At 47.6% G+C, this 21,625-nt stretch overlaps 2 protein-coding genes across 3 annotated transcripts; both read left to right on the plus strand.

The window, feature by feature from the left end:
• Positions 1 to 7,611: 7,611 nt before the first annotated feature.
• Positions 7,612 to 10,223, plus strand: LOC123990231 (polyhomeotic-like protein 2). The gene is made up of 7 exons (XM_046290810.1): positions 7,612 to 8,076; positions 8,218 to 8,471; positions 8,615 to 8,774; positions 8,860 to 8,971; positions 9,292 to 9,412; positions 9,579 to 9,795; positions 10,011 to 10,223. Exons 1-7 carry the CDS (start codon positions 7,656 to 7,658, stop codon positions 10,163 to 10,165), a joined length of 1,440 nt encoding a protein of 479 aa, XP_046146766.1. The 5' UTR covers positions 7,612 to 7,655; the 3' UTR covers positions 10,166 to 10,223.
• Positions 10,224 to 11,741: 1,518 nt separating this feature from the next.
• LOC123990232 (claudin-11-like) lies at positions 11,742 to 13,773 on the plus strand. Of its 2 annotated transcripts, none has more exons than XM_046290811.1 (4): positions 11,742 to 11,914; positions 12,008 to 12,241; positions 12,631 to 12,795; positions 13,177 to 13,773. In XM_046290811.1, the coding sequence occupies exons 2-4, from the start codon at positions 12,016 to 12,018 to the stop codon at positions 13,461 to 13,463; spliced, it is 678 nt and encodes a 225-aa protein (XP_046146767.1). In that variant the 5' UTR covers positions 11,742 to 11,914; positions 12,008 to 12,015; the 3' UTR covers positions 13,464 to 13,773. The 2 variants fall into 2 exon arrangements, with proteins under 2 accessions (XP_046146767.1, XP_046146768.1); XM_046290812.1 differs by having other exon boundaries at positions 12,033 to 12,241.
• The last annotated feature ends 7,852 nt before the right edge of the window (positions 13,774 to 21,625 follow it).

The raw sequence follows: 21,625 nt of genomic DNA on the forward strand, positions 1-21,625 counted from the left end.
TGTGGAAGAAGGTGCTCTGGTCAGATGAAACCAAAATTGAACTGTTTGGCAACAATGCAAAACGTTATGTTTGGCGTAAAAGCAACACAGCTCATCACCCTGAACACACCATCCCCACTGTCAAACATGGTGGTGGCAGCATCATGGTTTGGGCCTGCTTTTCTTCAGCAGGGACAGGGAAGATGGTTAAAATTGATGGGAAGATGGATGGAGCCAAAAACAGGACCATTCTGGAAGAAAACCTGATGGAGTCTGCAAAAGACCTGAGACTGGGATGGAGATTTGTCTTCCAACAAGACAATGATCCAAAACATAAAGCAAAATCTACAATGGAATGGTTCAAAAATAAACATATCCAGGTGTTAGAATGGTCAAGTCAAAGTCCAGACCTGAATCCCCAATCGAGAATCTGTGGAAAGAACTGAAAACTGCTGTTCACAAATGCTCTCCATCCAACCTCACTGAGCTCGAGCTGTTTTGCAAGGAGGAATGGGAAAAAATGTCAGTCTCTCGATGTGCAAAACTGATAGAGACATACCCCAAGCGACGTACAGCTGTAATCGCAGCAAAAGGTGGCGCTACAAAGTATTAACTTAAGGGGGCTGAATAATTTTGCACGCCCAATTTTTCAGTTTTTGATTTGTAAAAAAAGTTTGAAATATCCAATAAATGTCATTCCACTTCATGATTGTGTCCCACTTGTTGTTGATTCTTCACAAAAAATACAGTTTTATATCTTTGTTTGAAGCCTGAAATGTGGCAAAAGGTCGCAAAGTTCAAGGGGGCCGAATACTTTCGCAAGGCACTGTACATAGGATTACCCTTAAACTCAGAAACTAAATCTGATTAATTTAAATTACATTCCTCTCAATAGGAACAGGTTAGTACCACAAAGTCATAAAATATGATTTTAAACACTACTAACCCTAATGCTTTTTGGTTTTTATTTAAGGTTAGGCATTACTTTTTTCATAACTTTGTACAACATAACAAATTTTGGCCAATATAGCTGAAATCATTCAGTTCTGCCTCCAGGACAGTGGCGACCTGTCATTCAGGGCAGGTGGGGCAGAGCCCACATTTGTAGCATTATTTTGGGGCCTGTTTTGCATGTTATTTTGGCATTAATACATATCACATATCAGTTTGCAAACAATGTCATTTAAAAAAATATATAATTGAGTTAATAAAGCTGCATACAAACATGGTCTGTTTTTTTGTTTTCTTGAGTAAGGCAGCTCCAAAATGCAGGTGTTTCAGCCTAGCTCAGTGTTTTCTGTGGTGGTGGGGCAAGCCAGCAGAAAGTATGGAACACTGCGCCGTGATTGGTGCAGTGTTCTGTCACTCATGGGGACATTACGTCACCACCAAGTCTAAGGGTAGAGCTCTAAAATTCTAGCACCTTGGGTGCTGCCATAGAGTTACATTAGAAGTGCCCATCCATTAAGGCTCAAGGTCATTGGCCACAGATAAAATGAAGTCAAATCACGTTATATCTACAGTAGCTTTGATTGGACTGATCAAGATCAAAATCTTAGCTCGCAGTTTTATGAGTCAAGTTGACAATATACTGGCAAATCCTTTTTAATCATTGTCATATGAAGAGAAATAATGAAGAGAAATTATAAATAAAATGTATTGGTGCTCATCAGCCATTGGACATAAACATTACATAGCATATTGGAAATCGCAAATTCAACAATGAGTGGTTTGGAAGGAATCAGTGGCTTACTGCAAGCATTGCAAAGCAATCACCTCAACTAACCGGTGCCCCCCCGCACATTGTTCTGGTACCCCCTGTATATAGTCTCGCTATTGCTATTGTTATTTTATACTGCTGCTGTTTAATTATTTGTTACTTTAAAAAAAGTTTACTTATCTATTTTTAAGTTAACATGTTTTTCTTCTTAACTTCTTAAAGCATTGTTGGTTAAGGGCTTGTAAATAAGCATTGGGAACTCGGGAAAAACAAGCTACGGCTGGAAAAATACCTTTTGAACTTTCATCCAACTTGGAATTGTAAATCGGGAACTCTGGCCTCTTTCTAGAGCTACGACCTGAAGATTGCTGACGTCATCATGATTCAACCTTTTTTTGAGTTCCCAGTTGTCTTGAAAGGACCATAAATCCAGAGAATGCCAGACTTTGATGACAAAGTTTGATGACAAAATCTGTCCAAGAAGGACCACTGCGCCACCTTCCTGTTCAAGTGAGCACAACACAACAAGGTGAGTCCAAAAATGTATTGTATGCTGCTGCATAAATGATGTAATATGCCAGGGAGATATGTATACTGTAGCTTAGAAAGTCATTCTAAGTGTATGTTGTGTAGTAAGCTGTTAGTACGCCCATGTGCCTCACCCTAATAATTTGGTCTATTTTCCCCTCGTAATTGCGCCTACTGATCTGACTTGGTGGTGCACATGTAGCCAATAACCTGTTTTTGAGGATTTTAATCATTGAATATTGTGAGAGCGTTCATTGTCTGCTTATATGTTTGATTTATTTATTCTACGGTTCTGACTTGGTGTACAGGTAGAACACTGTAAGAACAGCCTATATTCTGAATTATGCCGCCGTACATTTCAAAAGTGCTGAACAAATGGTTGTATTGACTACAGTACGTCCGTCCTAGCTCGCTCATTAATGTCTTAATCGAAATTACGGATTGCCTCTTATCTGCATGTTGTCCCCTTTTACCATAGTTTGTACATCTCCTTTGTCAGTAGAAACCACATTTCTTAAAGTAAGTCAGCCATATCAGCTATGTTTTTTAAAGGCAGTAAATGAGACTGAATGAACTGTTTCGCTGCCAGACAAGGCTCCGCTGATAGCCAGGTGTAGCAGTGGCATACTGCAATTAATGTATTGTTTAGTGTTGTGTTGTGGCTTTGCTGGTATGCATCACACTTTTTTTCCCCCACCAAGACTTACATGCTTAAATCGCCACTGACCCTAACTGATACATAACCTTAATAAATACATTTTTGTTTTCATTCATTTGTATGATAAGGCCATTTTTACATTGTGGATGTGATAACTAGTGGAAACCACGGCTTGTAGACAGTGGAATGGAATCCCATGCAGCGCGAAGCCTGCCAGGGTAAATTATGTTCCATCGTTCTACGATGTTCAGATTACTGACCTGTTGGAATCGCCAAAAGATCCTAGATCTTGTAGTGAGATCTCGACAGAATATACGTTTTTTTGTTGCCTCTATTCATAAACAAGGAGAAATGTGTATCCACCAAAGAGAAAGATGGGTGGAGAGAGATATGCCGCGTTCAAAACAACTGGTAACTCAGAAATCCCCGACTTCAGTGCGTTCAAAACAACTGGAACTCGGTAAAAACGAGCTCTGATTGGGGAAAATCGATTTGAATGGTCATAATAATAATAATATATGCCATTTAGCAGACGCTTTTATCCAAAGCGACTTACAGTCATGTGTGCATACATTCTACGTATCCAACTCTGAATTCCATTTTGGGCACTCGGGTCTCATACTGGAGCTCCGACTTTCCGACCTGAAGATCAATGACGTCATGATTTGATCTCGTATTTTATTCCGATTGCCCAGTTGTTTTGAACACGTCAAAAGAGGGAATGGGGCGGGGGACCACACATAATTTGTGTGCAGTCCTCCTGCACTGTGCGTGGTGCTGTGCTGTCTCGCCCCTCTCTCTCTGTCTGAGCGTCACAGTTCTACGCTACAGTGGGTTGCTCTCTCTCCATTCCTCCCATCTGGCGGACTGACTGGCCCATCGCAGTCGTCTCTTTGGTCGCCCTGAGCAGTCTGCCGACACACAGACCCCTGGCAGGTATGAAGGGATGGAGGTAGTGAAGGGAGCACAGGGGGGGGGGGGACCCTACGGTTCGTAAGTTATTTATATTAATCATAAACTCACATAAGCGTCTCTGGAATATTCGTAGCATATGTTTCACACTCGTGTTTGAAGCATCCGCGTTTGACTAAGATACTGTACTTTCTTTAGCAGGTTTATCACAGGCGAGGCAAAGGCATACATATAATTTATCGGGGCTGATGTTGTGACGCGCTTCTGTGCAATACACTTTCTGCGCTCTCTCATACCAGGAAGTGGAGCGCGCAAGGTGTCTCGAGCACGCCCCCTTTACCCTACTGACTCATTTGCAATGTTGTCCTGAAACGCAGATCAGCCTTCCTTCTGTGACAGAAGGAGGAGCCTATAGATAAACTAACATGCGTTTTCTCTTCGCTGATGGACAGAGAGAATAGATTTGGCTTCATGCGTCACATCTGGTTTGGGGTAGGCCTAGGTATGTAGGCTACTCTTGGTGGTTTTGGATAGAACATTTCACCACAGGCACATTTTTAATTGGTTGGAATTTTCTTGGCAGGATATTTGTTGACAAAATAGGCTATGCATCATCATCATAAACATGATTAAAGGCAAGGCACAATAGTCTCCAGCAGCTTGAGAAGCACTCTCAAGTCTAGACCCAGATGTTTGCATCTGTCCTGCTTGGGTGACACCTGCTGATGCGATGGTCCCCATATATCTCCATTATAAATGAAGTCTTAGGATTAGTGAGTTTTACCATTACTTTGGTACAACAACTTGAAGTGCATATGTCTAATGTTTAACGGTCTGTGGAAAGATTTTGACAACGGTACCTGATTTCTCTAACGGTGGTTAACTACTTACAATGTGGTCAATCATGAACTACATTGTAAAACAGAGACAGCGGTCTGATACTGTGTGTGTGTGTCCTCCTGCAGTGTGCTGAAACCTAGAGGGATGGAGACAGACCCTGCCTTGGAGACATGCACTGTGAGCAGAGTAGAGACAGGGGGAGAGGAGACGAGAGGGACCTATCACAAGGCCCAGCCCCCTGTCCCCCAATAGGTCTACAGCTGCTCACACTCCTACAGCACTCACCTCTACTCCCCCTCAGCTTACTTCCTCCTGCCCTCCTAAACTCACCCCTGCCCCCAATCCCTCTTCTAGTCCACTCATCCTCACCCCTACATTCACACCCTTTTCCTCCTCTACACCCTCCCCCAATCCACCTAAACTGACCCCCACCCCCTCACCCCCCCACACTCACCCATAAAACACCCCCTACCCTCACCTCTACAGTACTCAACCCCACCCCAACATTTACACCTACTTCTCCCTCACTTACTCCCAACCCCTCACCTCTAAAATACTCACCCCCAGACTTACTCTCCCCACACTCACACCCACTCTACCTACACTCAAGCATTCCTCGTCTCCCTCCCCTACTAAACTCACTCACAAACCTGCTCCTCTCCCCATCACTCCCCCCACCCTCACCCCTACTGCCCCTCTACTCACCCCCTCTCCTTCCCCTCCCTCCCCCACTGTATCTGCCATCCCTTCTCTGCCCCCCTCTGTAACCCATGGCAAAATGTCCTTTGCTCCTGGACCTTCCTTCTTCCTGACCAATGGGAATGCAAGGCCACCCACCACGCCCACCTCTCCACCAATCACGCCTTTCCATACCCCAGCCAGCAGACAGGTAACTGACCAAATAGAAAATAAAACAAAAGCAGCACACTATGTAACCAGCCACACACACTCTCACATTCTCACACAGACAACCATGTCCCTTCCTGGATCAATTGGTTTACATTCCTTTAACCAAGAGTACAGTATTCAAAATACCCCCCTAAAAATAACTCTCCCTTTTTCAGGTTCCTCTTCCTCGCCCCCTGGGTACGCCCACTCTGGTGCAAGCAAATCAGAGCATCTCGCCTGTTAGACCGAGGGTATCCCAGCAGGCCTTGCTCCTGGGTCGGAGTCCTTGTTCGAGCCGAAACCAGATGCTGCTCAGGGCCCAGATGGTAACAACACACACACCAACAACTCTCAGTCCTACTTCTACCAACTTCAATATCCTGAAACTTAACCCAGAGACTGGCCTTTTTCAAGCTTCCTCAGTTCAACATTCCTATCTTTCTCTCTCTTTCTCGCTCTCTTTTTATGTCTGTATTCTGTCTGTCTATCTGTCTGTATCTCTCTCATTCTTAGCTGATTTTCACCTCTACGGTACGGCCTGTCTCTTCCTCTTCCTCTCACCCTGCCTCCGCTCAGGTGAGCAGTTCAGCAGGTGTGTGTTAGGTGTGTGAGAGGCCACTAGTGTAGATTGTGATTGCCTCACAAGTTTAACTACACTCCCTCTCCCTCTCAAACCCCACTCTCTCCCTCTTTCTTTTCCTCCCCTCTCCCCCGCTCTCCTTCCCTCCCTCCCCCTTAGCTCCAGAGTCTAACCCTGCGCCCCTCTGCTCCCGGCACTCTCACAATCCCCCCCTCTTTACGTCTCAAACCTCCCACCTCCTCCCTCTCTCCTCCCTCTCGTCCCCTTACACCCCTTTTCCCCCCGCTCCGGCCACGCACCCAGCCCAGTTCCATGGCAACAGACAGACAGACCCCACCTACCCGGCGCCTCTCAGTCCCGCCTCCATGTGAGTCATTAACATGTGATAAGGGTAGAATGTTCAGGGAGAATGAGGTGTGATTTATAGTGTGTCCAATAAAACCATTCAATCCCTCGCTCTTTTTCTCTTCTCTCCAGCTCTCTACACTTCTGTGCGTTCTGTCCCTCTGAGACCCAAACTTCATTCTCCAAACGGCCACAGAGTGGTGCCCCCGAGACACAGCCCCGCCATGCGACCATTTGCTGCTGCTGCTGCCCATCAGGCCCTACCCATCAGACAGTGTACAGTACCAGCCACCAGTCTGTCATCTCAAAGCCCGCCCACACAGTCCACCCCTGGCCAATCGCAGCTCAACTCAGGCTCTAGGCCCCTTCCCTTGGGTTCTTCCTGTTTTGATCGGTTACCGCCGGCATCAAGGCAGCTGCAAATGATTGCCCTCTCCGCTGGCTCCACCAGCCGCTTCAGCAGCCAAACACGGCCTGCAGCCAACACACACACCCCAGCTTCTGTCCAATCAAAGTGTCTGGTTCTTGAGTCCCCACCTCCTCAGCTCGATGCCCAACCACAGAGGACTTCTGACCACACCTCTCCCCCTCCCACCTCCTCCATCCACAAAGCCAACTCACCCCTACCATACCCCCATTATCAGGCCAGACACATTCAGTCAAAAGGAGAAGTGGGTAGACAGGGAGTAAGGGAGGAGAGAGAGCGGGTGGGGGGAGAGGAAGAAAAGATGGGGGAAATTGAAGAGGGGCAGAGGGATAAAGAGAGGGTCGCAGGAGAGAGAAAGGTAACAGGGGAGAAAATAGGTATTGTTGAGAAGAGAGCGGAGGGAGAGAAGGAGGACCAGAGAGATAAAGAGGAGGACCAGAGAGATAGAGAGAAGGAGGACCAGAGAGATAGAGAGAAGGAGGACCAGAGAGATAGGGAGAAGGAGGACCAGAGAGATAGAGAGAAGGAGGACCAGAGAGATAGAGAGAAGGAGGACCAGAGAGATAGAGAGAAGGAGGACCAGAGAGATAGAGAGAAGGAGGACCAGAGAGATAGAGAGAAGGAGGACCAGAGAGATAGAGAGGAGGACCAGAGAGATAGAGAGAAGGAGGACCAGAGCGATAGAGAGAAGGAGGACCAGAGAGATAGAGAGAGGGTGGGAGAGAAGGGATTGCTGACAAGAAAGGAGAAAGGAGAGGCTGGAGGAGAGAAAGAATGGATGGAGAGAGGTAAACAATATGAGAGACTGAGACTGATGACAGGAATAGAGGAGGAGGGGGAGGAAAGGATGAAGATAGAGCGAGAGGAGCAGAGAGAAAGGATGGATGTAGAGGAGGAGGAGCCGGGACAGAAAGATGCGATGAAAGGAGAGAAGGAGGTGGGGACTACCACTGACGAGGACAGTCCGATAGACCCTCACACCAATGCAGACCCGGCTACTCAGAATCACATACACTTTGATGTCCCCTCACACACACCTCATAACCCCACCACTCAGAACAACCACCCCCTCCCCTCAGGTTACTCCATAGACCTCCAGAGACCATTGGACTGTCCCATAGAGCGACCCCCAGACCTACCCCACAAGGACCAAGAGGACTTCTGTGAGAACATGTCCACTCAGTCTGACAACCACTCAGGTACCAGGGTCTCTCTGCTGTCCTCCTGTCCCGCACACCATTTCCTTTAGCCTTGGCCTATTAATGAACTCGAAACTAACTTTTGAAACACTAATGTAACAAGTGTTGTGAACTCTTCCTCCTCTCTCTTCCTCGCCCCAGTCTTGTCCAGTCTCTCCTCTCAGTCTCCCCCTGCCTCACCCTGCCTCACCCCTCCATCTGACTTCCCTCCTCCTCTCCTGCCTGTTAGCCCCTCACACTCAGAGACCCTCAGCCTATCACAGAGCCGCTCTGAGACCCTTAGCCTATCAGAGCGCGAGCCTTGGACACAGAGGGTGTGGCCAGAGGGCGGAAGGCGTGTCTTAACTCACCTGGTGGAGGGCTTCGTCATACAGGAGGGCCTGCAGGCGTTCCCGGTAAACACACACACACACACACACACATTTTAGAGTAAAAAACTTCTTCCTACATGGGATATAGTTGATGTCTAGTTGGTGTCATATACTTATACATTAACAGTATATATAACCTGTGTGCGTGCGTGTATGTACCTGCGCAGGTGAACCGCTCATCTCTGTTGTTGGGAGGGCAGGAGGGTGTCTCCCAGAATGGGAACACAGAGGGAGCGGAGTTATTACCATTGACAGACACACCAGAGCCACCGGAACATTCCAGCGAATCAGAACGAGTGGGTGTGGCCACAGATGACCCGCTGACAGGTAAGCCACCTTAATCTCCTGTTTCTGAATCAATATTTGATTCCATATTCAGTTAAATTCTCCCTCTGAATCCAAACTTCACTAGGTACCAGAGAGAGACAGAGGGGGGTGTTACAGTGTGAGTCTTGTGGGAAGAGAGGCCATGCCCACTCCTTCCACCGCTCCAAAAGATACTGCTCCACTTCCTGTGCCCGCAGGTGAGTCACACTCCCATAGGACGAACACAGAAAAGAAGACCATGACAGATGAGGTATTCTCTCTGTCTAGACACAGCATAGTCTATTTACTAAAGGTGTACAGTACACGCATTCATAAACACACCCTCACACACAGGATGTGGTCAGGTGTTGGTGCTCAGACAGGATGTGAGATATGAGAAAATTTTAACCCCAGAGTGCTCAGAGAAAGGACACATCATCTCTCTCTCCTCTCGCTCTCTCTCTCTCTCTCTCTCTCTCTCTCTCTCTCTCTCTCTCTCTCTCTCTCTCTCTCTCTCTCTCTCTCTCTCTCTCTCTAGGCTTAATGTAGGGATGTCTAAACGTCTGCGTGCTCTGAGTGCAGGCAGCCAGCCAGAGGGGCGTCGCTCTGAGATAAACAAGGAGGAGTCTGTTCCTGGGAAGCCCCTCTTACTGCGACTGGTCAGTTACAGTTACAACTCAGACATTGCTTTTAACAAATAGGTCACTCACTCCACAGTGATACAGGTTTGATGCTTTATAACATGTTATAACCATTTATACGCCTTTATAATTCAAACCTCGCTGTTCACACATGTTCCATCTCCTGTAACATGATCTATTTTAGCCCCGCGAAATATGGAGCGCCCATCGCCGTGACTACGAAGGGGAAGAAGGGCATGCTGTTCCCATAACAACCAGGCTGGAGCGCAGAGCTGCACGGAGGGCAAGGAGGGCATCAGAGCCAGCGATGACCCCTAGTAACCCCACCGTGACCTCTACTGAACCCACACCTGCACAGTGGAGTGTAGAGCAAGTCTGGGACTTTATACACACACTGCCAGGTAAAACACATATACAAAAGGATACACATTCACCCATCTCCCTGCTGTAGGTTGTTGGCAGGTTATAACCTGTGTGTGTGTGTGTTTGTTTTAGATTGAGAGGTTATAACCTATGAGTGTGTTGTTTTTAGGTTGTGGGGAGGTTATAATCTGTGTGTGTATGTTGCCTTTAGGTTGTGGGGAGGTTATAACCTGTGTGTGTATGTTGTCTTTAGGTTGTGTGGATGTTGCAGAGGCGTTCCGTGTTCAGGAGATAGACGGCCAGGCCCTGCTGCTGCTCACTGAGGACCACCTGATGACCAGCATGAACATCAAACTGGGACCAGCGCTCAAGATCTGTGCCCACATCAACACACTCAGACACACATAGAGAGGGAGAGATGGAGGTGTGGTGGGACGGTGGGTGGAGGAGAATATAGAGAGGGGGAAAAAGGGAGGGGTGGGGGGACGGTCTAAGGCACTGCATCACAGTGCTTGAGGCGTCACGACAGACCCGGGTTCGTTCCCACGCTGTGTCACAACCAATAGGGTGGCAAACAAGTCCAATAGGTCCAATAGGGTGGCAAACAATTGGCCCAGCATTGTCCGGGTTAGGGAGGGTTTGGCCGGTGGGGCTTTACTTGGCTCATCGTGCTCTAGGGACTCCTTGTGGCGGGCCGAACGCCTGCAAGCTGACTTCGGTAGTCAGTTGAACGGTGTTTCCTCCGACACATTGGTGCAGCTGGCTTCCAGGTTCAGCGGGCGGGTGTTAAGAAACGCGGTTTGGTGGGTCATGTTTCGGAGGACGCATGACTTGACCTTTGCCTCTCCCGAGCCCTTTTTGGAGTTGCAGCAATGAGACAAGATCGTAATTGGATATCACGAAATTGGGAAGAAAAGGGGGTAAAAAACGAAAGAAAAAGTGAGGGAAAATAGTGATTGATAGACGGGAGAAGAGAGAGAGGCGAGCGGAGAAGGGGGGGAAAACAAGAGATCAATTCAAGAGATTATCAACTGAGAGCAATCAATGAGAGAGGTAGGGGGATTTTGTTATATTCTGTTGTGTCTATGTACATATTTTACAATGCAGTCTATTGGTTGTAAATCTTAAACATTTTCAAGAAGGATTGTAATATACAGTATGTATTTGTCTGTTTGGTAATTATTTTAGAATGTGGTGTCACATGAAAACTGTCAAATCTGTTTTGATTTTACACAGCTGATACACAGATTTTTTTGTATCACTGTGTGGAAAATGAGGTCTTAACTAAAGAAAAGATTACGTTTTATATATGATCTGATGGTCTATATGGTCTTGTTTGTCTCATAACCATGTCGTTTTGTGAGATTTCTGAAAATTTTCTCTTATCCTTCCTATTCAAACTCTGTAATAAATGAAATTAACTTATGCACATTGTTTTATTCCCTGGGTATTGGTATTGTGATATTTTGTAGTCACAAATTACCCATCTCACTACTAACTTCGGCCACTAGATGGAGGTGATCATTCAGGTTTGCTAGTAGATAGACTGCTGCTGCATTATTCGTGTGGAAACAATGATCAAGATAAATGAAATATGAATTACATAAAAAACTATGCAGAATATTGATATCACTGATGCTTCTCTGGAGGACCATGTCTAATTTCAGACATGACAACAATTCTGAAGCAGCACGGCTGTATTATTGCTAAATCAACCCGTGTTTATGCCAAATCAATCAGGAGCCAGAGGGAATTTCAACACTGCTGAAGTTTGTTTTGTAAGACTTAAACTGCATCATAAATCCTGAAGAACCCCCCCCCCCAGAAACACACAGCAGTTTACCATCTTAGCACCCATCCGTCTCTGGTTTACATTAGCCACCCCATGCCTTCTTCTGATTGGCTGAAAGTTTGGTGTTTGAGACTTTTTTCCTGTACTATAAAACTCAATCTGCGCATTTCTCTGAAGTTCAGTCCTCCTCACACACCCCTCTCGCACTGTTGGTCCCAGGTGGAACGATAGAACTCAGAACCTCTCAGGAATGTATTAGTAATTTAATTAGTGATGAATTGGTTTTAATGCATTTATTCTCTCACATTTTACTTGGTTAATTTATTAGTTCATATTTTTTGACATTTTTCACAGACCTATTTTGGGTTAGTTCAGTTTTTTCCTTTGGATTTAAAAAAAAACAATTATCTTCTTTAAAAAGAAAGTGATTTATTTTTGATTGCGCATCCCTGTGATAGTGTGTTTCATGGCACATGTGTGCAGACAGCTGAGTGGGAGCGGGGCCAGCTTTGCAGGCTGGGTAGGTATCATCATCGCCACGGCCACCAACGACTGGGTGCGCACCTGCGACTACACTGTCACCACCTGTGTGCGCATGGACGAGCTGGGCGCGCGAGGCCTCTGGGCGGAGTGTGTCATCTCTCCCTCACTCTACCACTGTGTGACGCTCAACCATATTCTCACACTGCCAGGTGAGAGAGAGAGAGAGAGAGAGAGAGAGAGAGAGAGCACGTGTGTGTGTGTGTGTGTGTGTGTGTGTGTGTGTGTGTGTGTGTGTGTGTGTGTGTGTGTGTGTGTGTGTGTGTGTGTGTGTGTGTGTGTGTGTGTGTGTGTGTGTGTGTGTGTGTGTGTGTGTGTGTGTGTGTGTGTGTGTGTGTGTGTGTGTGCAGATGGGCCACATCTGTAGCCAACCTGCAGACCTCAATAAAAGTAAGTCAATAAAGGCTTACTGAAAACTGTGCATATCTCTTATGTTATTTCTGTGTTTTCAACAATTTATGAATGCAAAAGTCAACATTTAAAAAATGTTTACCGGCAGGTATCGCTGTGATCTCTCTCTACCTCTCCCCTCCCCCTCCAGCATACATCCAGACATGCCGTGCTTTGATGGTGTGTGCGTGCCTAATGGGGCTTCCTGCGATGGGGCTGGTGCTGATGTCCATGCCCTGTGTCAGACTCGGAGATGAGATCCCCGCTACCAAACTACGCCACGGCATGGTCGGGGGTGCTCTCACCTTTATCGTCGGTAAGTGAGACACAAAGACACACACATTCCACATATACACAACTTAATGTTATCCTATATGGATTAATTATGCTGTGTGAGGCTATGGGATGATTTGGGACCGGATCATGGTTGTCAGTAGTTACCACAGCCACAAAGTCAACATTGGCTAAGGTTTAAAATCAGATTTTAAGAAGAGAAATTATAGAAATAGGCCTATGACTTTGTTGCTGTGGTAACTAGTAACGACCTCAGATCACCCTCTCTCTTCCTGCTTCCTGTGTGGGACAGGAAGTCCCTGTCAGCAGCCTTGTGACTGACAGACCCGTTGGGGGACAAAAGCTGACTCAACTCTCTTTCTCTCCTTCCTCTCCCTCTTCCTCCTGCACTCTCTCTCCCCAGCTCTCTGTGGATTGGTGTCGACCATCTGGTTTCCTATTGGTGCTCACGCAGAGGAGGGTCTAATGTCATTCGGCATCTCACTGTACACCGGATGGGTCGGCTCCGCCCTCTGCCTCCTGGGGAGCTTCATGATTTTGTGTTGCTGCGGTGACGACCCCTCGGCAACCCCCCAAAGGCAGCAGAACAGCTACTATTACTCCAGACAGGCAGGGGGTGCCGACACGCCCATCAACCTTGACACTACCGCCGTAGTCACGGGCAACCACGCCAAGAGCGCACATGTATAAGAATGTGCATTTGTGAGATTTGGAGTTCTAGGCCAACTGCATTGAAGACATATGCCAGATCTAACAACGCCTGCATAGTTATTTAACATACACTATATATACAAAAGTCTGTTAACCCCCCTTCAATTTAGTGGATTCAGCTATTTCAGCCACACCCGTTGCTAACAGGTGTGTATCAAATTGAGCACAAAGCCATGCAATTTCCATAGACAAACACTGACAGTAGAATGGCCTTACTGAAGAGCTCAGTGACTTTCAACGTGGCACCGTCATAGGATGCCCCCTTTCCAACAAGTCAGTTCATTAAATTTCTGTCCTACTAGAGCTGCCCCGGGCAACTGTAAGTGCAGTTATTGTGAAGTGGAAATGTCTAGGAGTAACAACGGCTCAGCCGCGAAGTGGTAGGCCACACAAGTTCACAGAACGGGAGTGCCAAGTGCTGAAGCGGGTAAAAATCATCTGTCCTCGGTTGCAACACTCACTACCGAGTTCCAAACTACCTCTGGAAGCAACGTCAGTACAATAACTGTTATTCTGGGAGCTTCCTGAAATGTGTTTCCATGGCCGAGCAGATGCACACAGGCCTAAGATCACCATGTGCAATGCCAAGCGTCGGCTGGAGTGGTGTAAAGCTCGCCGCCATTGGACTCTCGAGCAGTGGAAACTCGTTCTCTGGAGTGATGAATCACGCTTCACCATCTGGCAGTCCAATGGACAAATCAGGGTTTGGCTGATGCCAGGAGAACACTACATGCCCGAACGCCTAGTGCCAACTGTAAAGTTTGGTGGATGAGGAATAATGGTATGGGGCTGTTTTTCATGGTTCCAAAGAAAGGATATCTTAATGCTACAGCATACAATGACATTCTAGACGATTCTGTGCTTCCAACTTTGTGGCAACAGTTTGGGGAAGGTCCTTTCCAGTTTCAGCATGACAATGCCCCCATGCACAAAGAAAGGTCCATCCAGAAATGGTTTGTCGAGTTCGGTGTGGAAGAACTTAACTGACCTGCACAGAGCCCTGAACTCAACCCCATCGAACACCTTCGGGATGAATTGGAACGCAGACTGCAAGCTAGACCTAATCACCCAACATCAGTGCCCGACCTAACTAATGCTCGTGGCTGAATGGAAGCAAGTCCCCGCAGCAATGTTCCAACATCTAGTGAAAAGCCTTCCCAGAAGAGTGGAGGCTGTTATATCAGCAAAGGGGGGACCAACTCCATATTAATGCCCATGATTTTGGAAGGAGATGTTTGACGAGCAGGTGTCCACATATGTTTGGTCATGTAGTGTATCAGCTAACCACATTATATGATATTGCAATCTGGTGCCCAACTGCGCAGTCGATGACATGGCACCCAACTATTGGTTGATGCAATTCAATGTAGTCGGCAGGAACTCGAACAGAAGGTAAAGAAGGGTGTAAACTGCAGAGAATTTATAATCCACCATCTGGACATTCACATGTCTGGCCTGACCATGACCTCATCCTGTCGATGGAGACTTCACATCCTCTCAGACAGGAATCTGGCCAGGTTGCACCGTCCTCCTCACCTTTTCCCTTCCTGTTTCCACTCTTCATCTCCACCACTGATGTTCTGTGTTCTAGTGTTCCAGTGTTGTAGTGTGGTGAGGGAAAACAGGCGTTCTCTCCGAATTATTCACTTTATTCAATGTTTTACTGACAGTTTATCAGGCAACAGCAAAACACAGATCACCGTCACTCCTTCTTCAGACATTACACTCTTCGACAATAAATATTTTCATTTTTGAATTATCATCTTATCAAACTCTAAAAATATTTTCAACCAACTCATCCATGCAACACCAGAGGTGTCAGAATATGAGGTATTATGCTTCCTCTAGTATAATTGATTGGTTGATTGATTTTATGCACCGCATGTTGGATGTATGTTAATAATGCAGTTTTAAATAAACAAATCTGTATGTTTGTGATAGTTACACATTCCAAACAGAATATGGTTGGAAAGTGTAACCACTTCAATATGTAAGAGTAATCTCTGTAAAATGTAATAAAGTTTATTCATTCACTCACTCATTAATGAATCATCTCATCTGTCCATCCCCGGCATGATGAGGGGGTTTCTCTTCTCTCGTCCCTCTCTCGCTTCCCCTGAAATGGACCCTCTAGGCATTACTGTAGATCTAAGAGGATTGGATAGGTATCAATATTTTGCCCTTTGATAGTCCAGGTGGAATCATTGCCATATTGATCATCTGTCCTGTCCTCTCAGGTCTACTCAAGTGCCTTTGGTGTACATTGTAAGGGGCGGGGCTAGGGGTTGATGAGGGATTCAGGAGTCCTCTGCCCTTCCTCTCCTCTACACTCTTTCAAAAAAAGGTTCCAAAAGGGTTCTTCGGCTGTCCCCATAGGAGAACCCTTTTTGGCTCCAGGTTGAACTCTTGTGTGTTCCATGTAGAACCCTCTGTGGAAAGGGTTTTACATGGAACCCAAAATAGTTCTACCTGGAACCAAAAGGGGTTCTTCAAATAGTTCTCCTACTGTATGGGGACAGCCGAATAACCGTTTTAGGTTCTAGAATCTAGATAGTACTTTCCTTTCTAAGAATGTAGTACCCAGGAAGTGGGTGTGTTCCATTGCAGCAGTCACTCATAAGAGGAGCCCTCGGTTTCCTGTGGATTGGTGTAGCACTGATTGGTTTGTCCCTGGATCTATGTAGCCTTGATTGGTTTGTCCCCTGGGTCTCTGAGGGCCGGAGTAGTAACCTGATTGATTCTGATACTGGGAGCAATCTTCATACTGGTTTTCATCCTGGTACTGGGATCTTGGCCATCTTGGTTTCCCATCTTTATACTGGTTCTGATCCTGGTTTTGCTGTTGGTAGTGGTAGCCTTTCTCCGCGTACAGTCCTGGTAGCACCCCTCTTCCTGGTTGTCCTGGAGGTTAAGGTCATTGTCAGGGGAAAAGGTGTCATTGAGGTGATCGTCATAGCGCTGGTAGATGCTAGCATGAGCCAGTCCCTCTCTGGTGCAGATCTCCAAGGAGCTGTTCCATATCCTATAGCAACCATATAGCAGGATACCAAGAGAGACAGCCCATAATAATATCACATCCTATAAAAACTGTAGATTAGAGCAGCTAGAAAGAGGAGGGGGGAGGAAGAAGAGGAGCAGAGGATGGATAGAAAAATAAGGGGAAAGAGATGCATGTGGGTGGAGGGAAAGAGGGGGATGGAGGGGAGAGAGGGGGATGGAGGGAGAGAGGGGGATGGAGGGAGAGAGGGGGATGGAGGGAGAGAGGGGGATGGAGGGAGAGAGGGGGATGGAGGGAGAGAGGGGGATGAGGGAGAGAGGGGGATGGAGGGATAGAGGGGGATGGAGGGAGAGATGGGGGATGGAGGGAAAGAGGGGGATGGAGGGAGAGGGTGGGGATGGAGGGAGAGATGGGGGATGGAGGGAGAGAGGGGGATGGAGGGAGAGAGGGGGATGGAGGGAAAGAGGGGGATGGAGGGAGAGATGGGGGATGGAGGGAGAGGGGGATGGAGGGAGAGAGGGTGGGTGGAGGGAAAGAGGGGGATGGAGGGAGAGAGGGGGATGGAGGGAGAGAGGGGGATAGTGGAAGCTCTCCACATGAAGAAAGTGACAAGTGTAGAAGTGACACAGCGTAACATACCCAGAGTGCACCACACAGCGAAGCGTGCACAGGGAGAGAGGGGGATAGAGGGAGAGAGGGGGATAGAGGGAGAGAGAGGGATAGAGAGAGAGAGGGGGATAGATAGAGAGAGAGGGGAGAGAGGCGGTTAGAGGGAGAGAGGGGGAGAGGGGATAGAGGGAGGGAGGGGGATAGAGGGAGAGAGGGGGATAGAGGGAGGGAGGGGGATAGAAGGAGAGAGGGGGATAGAGGGAGGGAGGGGTGATAGGGGAGAGAGGGGGATAGAGGGAGAGGGGGATAGAGGGAGAGGGGGATAGAGGGAGATACAGGGAGAGAGGAGAGAGGGGTTAGAGGGAGAGAGGGGGATAGAGAGGGGGATAGAGAGGGATGGAGGGAGGGAGGGAGGGGGATAGAGGGGGATGGAGGGAGGGGGTAGAGGGAGAGAGGGGGATAGAGGGAGAGGGGGAGAGAGGGAGAGAGGGGTTAGAGGGAGAGAGGGGGAATAGAGGGAGAGGGGGATAGAGGGAGAGGGGGAGAGAGGGAGAGAGGGGAGAGAGGGGGTTAGAAGGAAAGAGAGAGGGGGAGAGGGGGATAGAGGGAGGGAGGGGGATAGAGGGAGAGAGGGTGATAGAGGGGAGGGGGATAGAGGGGGGATAGAGGGAGAGGGGGATAGAGGGAGAGAGGGGAGAGAGGGGGTTAGAGGGAGATAGGGGGAGAGGGAGATAGAGGGGGATGGAGGGAGGGGGTAGAGGGAGAGAGAGGGGGAGAGAGGGGGGATGGAGAGAGAGAGGGGGATGGAGGGAGAGAGGGAGGATGTAGGGAGAGAGGGAGAGAGGGGATGGAGGGAGAGGGGGATGGAGGGAGAGAGGGGGATAGAGGGAGAGAGGGAGGATGGAGGGAGAGAGGTAGAGAGGGGATGGAGGGAGAGGGGGATGGAGGGAGAGAGGGGGATAGAGGGAGAGAGGGGGATGGAGGGAGAGAGGGAGGGTGTAGGGAGAGGGGGAGAGAGGGGGATGGAGGGAGAGGGGGATGGAGGGAGAGAGGGGGATGGGGGAGAGAAGGGGGATAGAGGGAGAGAGAGGGAATGGAGGGAGAGAGGGGGGATGGAGGAAGCTCTCTTCTCCACATGATGAAAGTGACAAGTGTAGAAGTGACACAGCATAACGTACCCAGAGTGCAACAGACAGTGATGCGTGCCCAGGTGAGAGGCTACAGTTTCAACATCAGGTAAGAGTTTAACAAGATGGATACCGCGGGGATGCACGGAACGCATGATGCCAAGTAGGGCAGGCTCCGACCACTCTCCAGCTGGCGCACAACCACCACCAGTAGGGTTGTAATTTTTCCCGCTACAATCCCTGAAACGGCGTCACTCTTTCCGGTCCCTCGCTCCACGCTGAAGATGACGGTGGCTCAGACGAGAAAGGAAAGGAGGAAGAGCAGGAGATGCAGTGTGTCACCATGAGACCGGAGGACGAGGTGGTATGGACTGAGTCGTTGGGAATCCCCAGGCAGACACGCAGGGTGGAGTAACCCCTACCCAGAACCCTCTTCAACAGCAAGTAAGGGCTGGTGTGGAAGCTACCCGACTTGTCAGATTCACTTGCAACACCGCTTGATTGGTAGCTGGAGATACCAGGATCAAAGATCGATGAGTCTGATCCTCCATCCAATCTGGTCGTACAAACACACACACATACCCTCCCTCCCTCCCTCCCTCCCTCACTCACTCACTCACTCACTCACTCACTCACTCACTCACTCACTCACTCACTCACTCACTCACTCACTCACTCACTCACTCACTCACTCACTCACTCACTCACCCGGGCCTCTTAGTGTCCCCAGGTGTTGCTGTACCAATCAGGTACCCGAGGATCAGATTCCAGCCAATGAAAAAGGCCGTACACTCCCCCACTGTGATGTAGCTATAGGTGAAGGCTGACTATTGTTTTAGGGACACGCATGACGAACTCTGCATAATACACACCTGGAGGAGAGACACACATTTGACCCAGGTTGAACACATACATGTCAAACTACGACAAACACAAATATGTATGTGTGTGTCCCTGGCCTGACAGTATAGAAGCCACAGCAGTGTGTGTGTGTGTGTGTGTGTGTGTGTGTGTGTGTGTGTGTGTGTGTGTGTGTGTGTGTGTGTGTGTGTGTGTGTGTGTGTGTGTGTGTGTGTGTGTGTGTGTGTGTGTGTGTGTGTGTGTGTGTGTGTGTGTGTGTGTGTGTGTGTGTGTGTGTGTGTGTGTGTGTGTGTGTGTGTGTGTGTGTGTGTGTGTGTCTAACCTGACAGTATAGAAGCCACAGCAGTGTTTTGTGTGTGTGTGTGCGCGTGTCTGACCTGACAGTATAGAAGCCACAACAGCAATGATGAAGGACAGGATCACTCCCAGCCCTGTCATCTCCTTGGCAACCAGCCCAGCAACCACGTACATCTCCGTGCCAATGCAACTCCCCACCCCTACCGACACCAGGTCAGCTGTCGTCAGGACCCTACCCAGCCCACCCACCTATGTGATATCATTGCTGAACTCTGACCCTGCCCCATCCTGCCAACAGGTTTGGTCCTGAGCAGACGGGAGTACAGGCTGTAATGCACTGCCTAATGACACACACCTCAGCCATTCTGACATGGCTGTGGGAACAGGGGAGGGGTGTGTGTTTCCTCCTGGGTATTCATCCTTAATCATTATTTCCCTCTCATTTAGGGATCTCTCTCTGTCAGTGGTGGAAAGTACTTCAGTAAAAATACTTTAAAGTACTACTTAAGTCGTTTTTTGGGGCATCCGTACTTTACGTTACTATTTATATTTTTGACTAATTTTACTTCACTACATTCCTAAAGCAAATGATGTATGTTTTACTCCATACATTTTCCCTGACACCCAAAAGTACTCATTACATTTTCTATGTTTAACAGGACAGGAAAATGGTCCAATTCACACACATATCAAGATAACATTGGTTATTATTTCTCCAAAACACAATTATTTTTAAAACAAGCTATAGAATGTTGGTTGCAATTTCAGTTAAATCCACCAGAAATGACAGTACAAATAATACAACAAATATTATGGTTAAACTCAAATATACTAATTGGTTAAAAAATATATATAATTTAAAAAAAAGTATAATCTTTGTAAATGATATCATAAATAGGACTGGTGTTGTCAAACAGATATGGAAATGTCTGCTCTACCCAAAATTACAACCAGAATGCCAAGAGTGTGCAAAGCTGTCATCAAGGTAAAGGGTGGCTACTTTGAAGAATCTCAAATATAACATATATTTTGATTTGTTTAACACTTTTTTGGTTACTACATGATTCCATGTCTTTTTTCATAGTTTTGATATCTTCACAATTATTATACAATGTAGAAAATAGTAAAATAACTACACACAATACCCCATAACAGGCTTTTAGAAATGTTTGCAAATGTATTAAAAATAAAAAACAGAAATACCTTATTTCCATAAATATTCAGACCCTTTGTTATGAGACTAAATTGAGCTCAGGTGCACCCTGTTTCCATTGATCATCCTTGAGATGTTTCTACAACTTGGAGTCCACCTGGAGTAAATTAAACTGGACATGGACTTAGAAAGGCTCCACAGTTGACAGTGCATGTCAGAGCAAAATCCAAGCCATGAGGTCGAAGGAATTGTCCGTAGAGCTCCGAGACACAATTGTATGGAGGCACAGATCTGGGGAAGGGTACCAAAACACTTCTGCAGCACTGAAGGTCCCAAAGAACACAGTAGCCTCCATCATTCTTAAATGGAAGACATTTGGAACCACCAAGACTCTTCCTAGAGCTGGCCACCCGTCAAACTGAGCAATCAGGGGAGAAGGGTCTTGGTCAGAGAGGTAAGCAAGAACCCGATGGTCATTCAGACAGAGCTCCAGAGTTCCTCTGTGGAGCCTCCCGACTATCACTGTGGTCTAAGGCACTGCATTGTAGTGCTAGCTGTGCCACTAGAGATTCTGGGTTAGAGTTCAGGCTCTGTCGCAGCCGGTCAGAGAGGGAGACCCATGGGGTGGCGCACAATTGGTCCAGCGTCGTCCGGGGTAAGGGGAGGGTTTGGCCGGCAGGGATGTCCTTGTCCCATCGCGCCCTAGCAACTCCTGTGGCGTCCAGGTGCAGTGCACGCTGACACAGTCGCCAGGTGTACGGTGTTTCCTCCGACACATTAGTGCGGCTGGCTTCCGGGTTAAGTGGGCATTGTGTCAAGAAGCAGTGCAGCTTGGTTGGGTTGTGTTTTGGAGGGCACATGGCTCTCGACCTTCGCCTCCCCTGAGTCCGTACCGGAGTTGCAGCAATGCGACAAGACTGTAACTACTAATTGGATACCACAACATTGGGGAGAAAAAGGGGTAATTATAAATCAAATAAGTGGAGATGGGAGAACCTTCCAGGATGACAACCATCTCTGTAGCTCTCCACCAATCAGGCCTTTGTGGTAGAGTGGCCAGACAGAAGCCGCCCCTCAGTAAAAGGCACATGACAGC

This window comes from Oncorhynchus gorbuscha, linkage group LG12, assembly GCF_021184085.1.
Source record: "Oncorhynchus gorbuscha isolate QuinsamMale2020 ecotype Even-year linkage group LG12, OgorEven_v1.0, whole genome shotgun sequence".
Lineage (NCBI taxonomy): Eukaryota > Metazoa > Chordata > Actinopteri > Salmoniformes > Salmonidae > Oncorhynchus > Oncorhynchus gorbuscha.